This window comes from Trifolium pratense, linkage group LG3 (genome assembly GCF_020283565.1).
Source record: "Trifolium pratense cultivar HEN17-A07 linkage group LG3, ARS_RC_1.1, whole genome shotgun sequence".
Taxonomy (NCBI): Eukaryota; Viridiplantae; Streptophyta; class Magnoliopsida; order Fabales; family Fabaceae; genus Trifolium; species Trifolium pratense.
Genome location: NC_060061.1, coordinates 18,139,797 through 18,150,294, shown reverse-complemented (window position 1 = coordinate 18,150,294; position 10,498 = coordinate 18,139,797). Strand labels below are relative to the sequence as shown.

General features: G+C 35.5%; 1 protein-coding gene across 1 annotated transcript; it reads right to left on the bottom strand.

Annotated features, from left to right (window-relative positions):
• Positions 1–3,498: 3,498 nt before the first annotated feature.
• Positions 3,499–5,640, bottom strand: LOC123918472 (2-hydroxyisoflavanone synthase-like). The gene is made up of 2 exons (XM_045970535.1): positions 4,530–5,640; positions 3,499–4,409 (listed from the first exon to the last, which is right to left on the bottom strand). The coding sequence occupies exons 1-2, from the start codon at positions 5,430–5,432 to the stop codon at positions 3,735–3,737; spliced, it is 1,578 nt and encodes a 525-aa protein (XP_045826491.1). The 5' UTR covers positions 5,433–5,640; the 3' UTR covers positions 3,499–3,734.
• Positions 5,641–10,498: the final 4,858 nt, after the last annotated feature.

Genomic DNA, 10,498 nt, shown 5'->3' with positions numbered 1-10,498 from the left:
GACTCTGAGTCGCTCCCTTCCTCGAAAAGACATGAATCCTCCCCGAGGGTTAAACACCGTTCCTCCACTATTTTCACCTCAACCAGGAATCCGTCTACCAAAACAGTCTCCACTTTATTGATAAAATCCAAGTCAGTTGTGGCAATCAGAACTCTGGCGTAATCAAGTCGATCCTTGTCCGCTGAGCAACCATCTACACGCAAAAACCTTCCGCACTCGAAAACGCATAACTTGAAAAAATTCACATTCCACGCTTGCAGCGGGATACCATACAAACGGACCCAAGCGCCTCGCCTATAAGGCTGCACAAGGCTATCCCAACGTGCCCAACTCGAGAAAATAAGTTGAAAGAACTCCTTGGCATTCTTGACTACTGCCATAGCGTCGTCTCTTGCCAGGCTTCGGACAAAAACCTTATCAGCCCCCATAGGAATGAGATCCACATCATTAAAACCTGCGTCCATTATTCTTCTCTGCGTCACTGGAACCGCCTCTCCATTAAAAACCGTCGCCACTAGACCATTTTGCGCCCATGACACGTCATCGGGCTCCGCCCTGTAGCTTCGTATAAGAACTTGATGGTCCTTTTCCTTAATGGCTACGTTTGACAAAGCCGTAATCACGGGCTTAGACCCTCCCTCATGCAACCTGACATTTTGGCGCCTCACCTGATCCTTCCCCGCCCCTAATGTAACCTCGACATCTCCCACCCGCACAGCTTCCAATTCTCCGGTGTCTCCCTTAACAGGCTCAAAGACATTTACGTCTCCCCTACTAGCCTGCACCGACTTAGTGTCCTTGCGAAGACCGTTTCGTATCAGGTCCATAGATTGTGAAACGACGACGTCACCCTCTTTCCTAGCTAGCTTGCCACTATCCTTCGTCAAGACGTGCCTCCCCGTCTCTGGTCTTTCCTCTTCCATCCTGTCATTACGGTTGAAGCTGGCTATTCTAGCTCGAACGCGGTAATATCCAAAATAAACATTATTCAGGGCACTTAACAACTTAGAGACATTTCTCACGTTTGAGAATTTGGCAAAACCGAACGGTTCACCACGCTTATTTCTCTTCCTGGGGACAAAAACATCTTCCAGCATGCCACAAACTTCAAAACCCTTACAAAGAAGAAATTTTGATAATTGGTGCGAAAAATTAGTAAAATAAAACGTGACATACCGTTTTAATTTCGTCACCAGCACATCAAAACCATCCTTCCCATGATTCACCAACCCACCGTCACGTCCATAAGTGTCTTTCTCCTTCCCATCTACCCGGTTTCGCAAGTTAGCCTGCTCCTCACCATAGATAGAGTGCTTCATGATCTGGTTATGGCGCAACACATTACCATGCTGCCCTCCCTCACCATTCACCTTCGCAGCACCACACAATACGTTGCTCTGCTTCCAGCTATCATAAAACTCCCGTCGATCATCATTCTCCCGCCGCCTCCTTCCTTCCTTACTCTGCCGCCGTCTAAACCGATCTCCCGCAACCATATGTCGGTTCTGAGGAGAAAACGATGAAACAGATCGCCGCCGATGGAGATTTCTTGATTGCCTGCGATCGCGACGCTGCTCCCTGTTGTAACGCGTCTGCAACCTCCTCTCTGAATCGTGAACGAGATCGTGATGATTGGTCCATGAACGTTCATCGTGAAAGGAATGAAAATCAAGGATGGAATTTGTTCTGCTATGATATCGATGGTTCTGCACATCCCTGTTGTTCCTTCTATCCACCTCTCGGAGCCCTTTCCGACGTCGATAACTCACCTCAGTCCAACCTCTGCTATCTGCTTATTCTCCCCCCCGTTTGTGCCTTGCTTCCGGTGAAGGCGGTGACCGATACGGCGGCTCTAAGGAAGCCCTAGATGCAGCGCCTCTCACTCTCTCTCTACCTCTCTCTCTCATCGCATTTTTTTTTTAAAAATAAAAATTATTAGGAATTAATAGTATTAATTAGTTTAAAAGTAATTGACTTTTACTTATATTTGTGTCTAAAATTTGAAGTATTTTTTTTCTTATATTTGTGTCAGGATTGAGTACTACTATGTTAACATGACCCTAATGCCGTGACTCGCTCCATATTGACAACAACCCCAGTCAAATCTGAGAGCTGTAGGAGTAGCAGGACAACGTGGCTGAGGAACATTGCATCCAAACACATATATACGAGTAATTAAAAATTTTGTCCTTAGCATACGCAACAATTATGCATTATTTGATCGTGAATAAATTTTCTTAGTTTTGGTTTTGTGAGAAAAAAACTTCATTTTGTGACTGTGATTGGAAGGAAATGTTTTTAATGAAATTAGGAGGGCTGGAAGTCTGAAACTACTTGATGTCAGAACTGACCTCAAACCAGATTAAACTGGTGGTGAAAACAAAAACAAAAATAACCAAATCATAATAATTTGGAGTATATATTTTTGTATTTTTCTTGAAATAGGTTTTATGTGAAAATATAAAAATAATTTTCATTAGTTATTGCTTATTGATAAAAGTGGAGAGAAAAAAAATTAAATGTAATTTGCATTTAATTTTATGAAAATAAGTAGAAATAATTTTTGAAAAAGAGAAATTTTAGTTTTTTACTCTTATAATTTGAGACAAAGAAATTGAGTTTTTTTCTCTTATAATTTAGGACGGAGAGAGTATATAAGTGAGATAAATTTTTTACCTTATGCACAAATTTGTTTTCACCACTAAGATAATAAATCTTGATATATATTGAATCAAATAAGATGTAATGACACATTCATTCAATTGTAAACCATTGATTTAATGTTGAAAATAAATTTCTTCATAATAAAATACTTGTCTCATTTGTACATATTAGACCTTCGATGGTGAAATAATATTATTAATTAATATATGCATTAATTTAATTTATTTTTGAAAAAATATCTTATTTATTGTTTTCAACAGTTCCCTGTTGCTATTGCCTATTGCTAAAACTGGTTGAATTTTGTGTGGACAGACCATAACAAAACAAACTTGGTAGGCTCATCTAATTTAGTGGTTGCTCAAAAAAAAATCTAATTTAGTGGTTAAAAAAGTGATCCAAGCTTTTACAAACATAAACAAATGCATAATATGATAAAATCGACGGTTTTTGTCTAATTTATAATTTAGATGGCACAGCAGCCGACATATATAAGATTTTTTTTTTCCTTTTTTCTTTTTGCAGACCAAGTTAGGATACCACATTAAAAAATATAAAATGTCAAATTTAATGGAAAAACAATAGGAATTGAATTTATATTCGATAATTGTAGGTGCGAATTTCATGTGAATACACAAAACAAAAATAACTAAAATTTGATGTACGTAAATTTATTGACACTCACATTAATATATGTATAAAGTGGACCATTGAAAAAGACATAGTAACATAGTAACATATATAGATGAGTGGCAAAACTAAAATGTTTGTTTAATTAGTTTTAACACAAGCTTGTTAATTAATCCAGGGTTAAGACAATAATTAGGAGAGACTGAGTACTGTGATAATATTAATGGATATGTCGATAAAATCTGTAGATTTTGTACGCAATTATAACACTTTTGTGACAAGAACAAAAAGGAAAAGAACAAAATTACATCATACCAAAGAGAGACAATGTTCATCAGATTCACACCGTCTCTCAATAATATCTTATTGCAAAGGATTTTTACGACAATATAAAAACATGAACCATGACTAATGTCAACCATTTCTTTTGTTCCAAATATGATTTAAGAGGAAAGGAGTTTAGCTGCACCAGCTCTTGCAAGTGGAACACACACAAGATTTTGTGCTCTTGGAACAGAGAGACCAGGTCTCTCATCCATGGTAACCTTAGCATCACTACCTTTCAATATTTGTCCATTAGGACCAGGTACTTGTAGATCAAAGCATTGGATAATAGATGAAAGTAGTGTGGCCATTCCGGCAGTAGCCAAATTGACTCCAGGACACATTCTTCTTCCGGACCCAAATGGTAGAAGTGTGAAATGTTGACCCCTAAGATCAATTGAAGACGCTTCACCTTCACCTACACCAGCATTTTCTAAGAACCTCTCAGGACGAAATTCCAATGGTTTCTCCCAATATTTTGGGTCTCTTCCAACTTGCCATACATTGAAAAGTATCAATGCTCCTTCTGGGATCACGTACCCGTTGATCTCACACTCTTCGGTACATTTTCTCTTAACCACAGGTAACGGTGGGTGCAAGCGGAATACCTCTTTCACCATGGCTCTAATGTAAGGAAGATTCTGAATATCTGATTCGTCAACAAGTCTATCTTTTCCCACAACTGATTCTACCTCCTCGCGAGCTTTCTTCAACACCCTCGGATTATTGATAAGCTCCGCCAAAGTCCATTCGGTTGCCACAGCCGTTGAGTCTGTACCAGCAGAGAAGAAATCCTGCAAACAAATACAACAATTATTCAATGAATTTAAAAAGTAAATTTTTTCTTATATTAAAGATCAGAGTCGCAAAACAAGTATTTAATATCAAATCAATTAGAACAAAAAGAAACTTACCACAACAAGACCTTTGATTTGTTCCTTAGTAATTTTGATCTCCATGGTCTCATCCTGAGCAAATTCAAGCAAAGTATCAAGAAAAACTACATTCTCCTCCTCACCCACTAGAACTTCTCCATTCTTTCTTTTGTTCACAATCCCTTGTCTTTTCTTGATAACCCTTTCAATGATAGGGTCATACTTATTAAAAATAGCATCAATCCTCTGCTCATAGTTTCCAAACTTCTTGAAAATCTTCAAAGGCCCAATGAAATCAGTAACACTATACTCCCCAAAGATCTTAAGAACATCACGAGCAATATCTCTAACCTCTTCAGCTTCACCCAACATCATAGTACTAATAGTACTATTTGTCCACTTAAGTAACTCAACAGTGATATTCAAAGGTTGTTGAGTTTCAGCACTGTTAGCCATAACATTAAGAACCTTACGAATCTCTTTACTCCTCAAAGGTCTCAACTTGTTAACAGTAGTAGCATTAAGAAGATCATTCATAATAAGTTTCCTAACAAATTTCCAGTATGGTCCAAAGGGTACCATAGCAACAGAGTTATCATAAGTTAAACGTCTAATAGCAGAGGTTTGAAACCTTGTGTTAAAAGAAGTAGCTTCATGAGTTTGAAGAAAGAGTTTGAACAAATCAGGGGTTGAAGCTACAACAGTTGGCATAGAACCAAAGTAAAGAGAGTATAAAGGGCCATAACGTTCACCTAAACGGATCAAAGATATGTGAAGAAGTGGATGATCTAAAAGATGAAGATGACCAATGAATGGTAAACGAGGTTTTGGACTTGGTGGATTTGGAAGGTGACGAAGTGCTTTTGATTTAGCGGTGGGTGTTGGACGCAAATAAATGAACAAAGCTATGACCAATAAAGCAACTGCAATTTCTAACAACATGGTTGCAGATTCTTTGGTATCTGCTAAATGATGAGAAATGGCAAATTTTATGTTGCTGTGGTTTTTGTGTGTGGCCTGAGAAAATAACTTTCCTAAGATCCCCTTTTATAAGCCAACAAATTACTTATGGTGAGTGTTTAGTCAAAAAAAATAATTATTATTATGTAAGTGTAACATTAACTTTGCTCTCAGTTGTGTTTACGGTTTGGTCCTAATTTTCAATTTTTTAGGGGATGGTCCTACAGATACATTGGTGATTGGGAAAGAAAGTGTTTTTAATTCTTCCATGTTTGACACTAGTGCAAAATAAAATTATTATATTTCAAATTGAATAATTTAATGCAAAATAAAACTATTACCAAGTAGGAGTACTCCTATATTTTAAGGAGAAAATTAACGGCACATGTTAAGAAATTTAATATAAAAATATCCGTTTTAAAAGTCGTACATTTAATTTGTTAAAAGTCAAAATATTATTTATTATAGGGTAAATAGGTTTTTACCCCTACAAAGTATGTGAATTTTTGTATATCATCTTCTATAGTAGCTTACATAATATGAATGGTTAGGTGTTTTGAAATGAAATAAAATACATTTTCTTTGAGCAGCCCACTTAAAATTATATAATTTGAAAGAGTTTTATAATTTCTTAACTGTCAAGTTTGAAAATGAAAATTTTACAATTAAATATTTTTTTGGTGCAATTAGTTTGATGTGTATTATGGCTTACTTTTAGTCCAAAAAAGAACACCAATCAAATAGAATTAAAGTATGGGTGACTTTAGAGCCACCTTCAAAATCAAAATAAGAAAGTGTGACTTGTGAGGTGGAGGGTGATAGTAACTTAGTTTAGGGGGACACTCCAAATAAAGGGTCTTGTTAATTTTGAATAGGAACAAGGGGCTGTAGGACTACTAAATTGAATTGAGAGCCAGTCTTGGCAGCTTGTCTAAAAGGAAGAATGAATTAATGAAATTAGGAATACATATATTCTCTAACCAACCCTATTTGTGGTACATCTGAATTTGATGCATTTTGCATATTCAATTCAACTTGTTTTTGTTGGCTGCAAAATTTAAATGATGGCTTTCGATACTACTCCAAAGGGATTTTTACCAAAAAATATATAAACTTGATTGTACCAAAAAATATAGGTTAAAAAGGTTTTTTAAGTTTTGCGTTAGTAACACTTAAGTTAAGGGTCTCTTTAGCCTAGTTTTTTTCTCTTCTTTTTACTTAAAAGTAAGAAGTTAGGCCAAACAACAATTTTTAAAAGGTATAGTAAAAAAACATTTTCTATATTTTAGGAAAAATTATAATATATCAAATATATCTTTTAACCCTATTATAATAAAAAGTTGTCTTTTCAATATAAATTTTATTTTTTATTTCCTTTTTAGGTAAGCTTAACAAGTGCCCCGGGGGCACTGTTTAGCATGACCCTAAAAAAAATTATAAAAAATTAAGATTTACCAAACAATTTTAACTTTAGTTAAAAAGCTATTATTTCTAGCTTTATGATTAAAAGAGCTTCTATACCTAAAAAAACTAGGTCAAACGGACCCTAAATCTCTAATTTAGTTTCTTCAGAAAAAAAAAAAGTTAAGCCAAATCTTTTAGATGATAAATAGGTCATTCATGTTTTAATTTGTTACACCGATATTTTTCTAGTCAATCTCTGTGACTTTGTTGCACTATCACCTTTAACGTTAATTTTCACCATGACAGGTATTTTGATGAAAAATGCACTTACTATTATGTTGTAGAGATTTTTGTAAAAAAAAATGTTGTAAAAATTAATTCGTAGAATGATAACATTTCAACATGTTTTTGCAACGGATAATAACTAAAAAAATAATCGTACAACAAATTAAAAACTTGAAAAGTACTTCAAATTCTTCGATCTAAGGATTACAAACGCAAAAGTTTTAGAAAAAAATCTAAACTAGAAAGTTGAAAGCCATCAATGAATTGAAATTTTTATACAAAGTAATAAAAATCTAAACTAGAAAGTTGAATATCAAAGTTGTCAGTATGAAAATCCGGACACAGAAGTGAAGATCACGTGGGCCATGACAGCAATCCATGGACGAAGTAGATGAGCAAAACTGTCTGCCTACCCTCACTAATTTGCAGTATACTCCATATTATAATGTTGTAATAATAAAATATTGTCAATTGTCAAAAATAAAATATAACTGGTACACATGTATGGGCAATATAGTAACTATAAAATTTAGTCTCAAGATCTATTTTGGCCTTTCTTACACATCTTGACAAAAATAAAAACTATATTAGTTTTAGACATTTTTGTATTAAGTGCAGGTTAGTTATTTTATTATAACGAATCGAAGATTAGTTTTTCTCTCAATATAAAAATATCATGCACTAATTTAAGTTTTATTTCTTTTAAGAATTGAAATGATCTGTCAAAATTTATAAAAGTTTAAACTGAATCTTTGCTCTGAAATATAATATACTATTTTTATACTAAAAATTAATTAATGTAAAAAATAAATATTAATAATAAAAGCCTCACAAAAAGTATATTAATAACATAAATATAATCAAGACGTTTATCAAAAATAAATAAAAGATAGTACTATTATTATACTATAGTCAAGAAAGACAGCATTATTTGAAGACAATAAATACATGACGTTCCGTCAAAGAAACCGGCGCCAATAGATATACTTTGTTTGGATTAGAAGGAAAGTTAAATGAAGGAAAATGAACGGAAAGATTGTTTGAGGAAATAAAGTAAGAACTAAGAAGAAATTGGGTAGAAACTAGAAAGTACAATGATTTTAAGGCTTTGTCTAAGGTGAAATGCCTTAGACAAGAGAGATAGAGTAAAAGAATTCGACTATTTCTATGGTTTAAGGAGATAAATAATAAGAGAGATAAATATAATGGTAAGTAATCGAGAAGAAAAAATAATAAGAGAGATAAATATAATGGTAAGTAATAAGACAAGAGATGTGCAATTTTTCAACAATATCATCATTCAACTAGTCTATTTATTAATAACACTCTTCTTTGATGTCCATCGAGGATATGCCTCATTAAAATCTTACTAGACAAAACTCAGTGGAAAAAGAAATTCTAGTGAAGGAAAAAGAGTACAACATCCTTTGTGTTTGAACTGTCTCGTTAAAAAATCTTACCAGAAAAATCCAGTGTGACAAAACCATGGTGAAGGGAAAAAGAGTGCAGAACACATTTACGTCTCCCCCTCATAAAGAAAATTATATATGAGATGAGGAAAATCAAATAATCGTTTGTAGTAGTTACTCAAAAGTTTACTTGGCGATGACTTGTAGAAAATTTGCTCTATCTTTCTTTTATGTTACTCCGCGAATTAGCAGTCTTGCGATGTTATCTTCCTATTGAATTGTTGCAAGAACCATTCAGAAGAAAAATTTACAAATCTCTTGTATGTTAAATCACGTACTTCAATCAAAACACATTCTTGACTCATCTTTCGTAGTGCTAAAGTTTCTTCATCATTTCATGAGATTGTTGTTGTGATTTGTTTGACAGATCTCTATGAGTGATTTTACTTCTTCATGTAAACATATAGTTTGTTTGTGATATATACCATTTATGAGGATAAGAGAAATAACCTGCAAATATCTAAAATAACGAAATGTATACTTTATGATATATTGGCAACAAATAATAGGTCCATAATGTATTTGGCCCCAATTGAACTAAAATGTGGTACTTCAGGACCAACTAGTTCTTCTTCATTTACTCGAACTCTAAAATATTCTTCAAATACTTATTTTGTAAGAAATGACAATATCTCAAGCTCTTCAGCAAATCCTCGACGGCATACTCATTGCAAATGAGGTGGTGGATGAGACGCGGAAGTCTAAGAAGGATCTTATGTTGTTTAAGGTAGATTTTGAGAAGGCCTATGATTCAGTGGACTTGGGCTATCTGGATGATGTTATGGGGAGAATGTTTTTTCCAACCCCGTGGAGGAAGTGGATTCGAGAGTGTGTTTGTACGACTACGGCGTCCGTGTTAGTTAACGGCAGTCCGACTGATGAATTCCCTCTCCAGCGGGGTCTTAGGCAAGGTGACCTGATGTCCCCTTTTCTCTTTTTATTGGCTGTTGAGGGTCTGAATGTGCTTATGGAGGCGATGATAGCGCAAAATTTGTTTACGGGGTACAATATTGGTGAGCAGGGTTCGATGACGGTGTCACACCTTCAGTTTGCAGATGACACTCTTTTGCTAGGGGTTAAAAGTTGGGCTAATGTTCGGCCTTTGCGAGCTGTCCTTGTGCTTTTTGAGATTATGTCGGGCCTGAAAGTTAATTTTAATAAAAGCATGTTGGTTGGGGTTAATATTCCTGATTCTTAGTTAGGCGAAGCTGCGTCTGCTCTGTGTTGTAAAGTGGAAAAGATCCTTTTCCTTTATCCGGGTCTTCAGATTGGGGGTGATCCGAGACATTTGAGTTTTTGGGAACCGGTGTTGATTCGTATAAAGAATAGATTGTCTGGGTGGAAGAGTTGTTTCTTGTCTTTTGGTGGTCGTCTGGTTCTGTAAAGTCTGTCTTGACTTCTCTACCTGTCTACGCTCTTTCCTTCTTCAAAACTCCCTCAGGTACTATTTTCTCTATTGAATCTCTTTTCATTAATTTTTTTTTTTGGGGGGGGTGGGGGGGTGGGGGGGTTGTGAGGGTTCTAGGAAAATTTCTTGGGTTAGTTAGAACTTTATTTGCTTAAGTAATGAGAGTGGAGGTTTGGGGGTCAGGCGTTTGAGGGAGTTTAACCAGGCTCTTTTAGGTAAATGGTGTTGGAGGATGCTAGTGGACAGAGAGGGTTTGTGGTTTAGATTTAGAGTGTTGGCAACTTGATATGGGATTGAGGGAGGTAGACTTCGAGATGGAGGCAGGCGAGGGTCGTCGTGGTGGAGGGAGATAACGCGTATTAGGGATGGAGGGAGTGAGACAAGGGGCAGTTGGTTTGTGAAGAGGGTGGGGGACGGGTCGAATACTTTTTTCTGGATCGATCCCTAGGTGAATGAGATTCCTTTGTGTCAGCGGTTTGGGC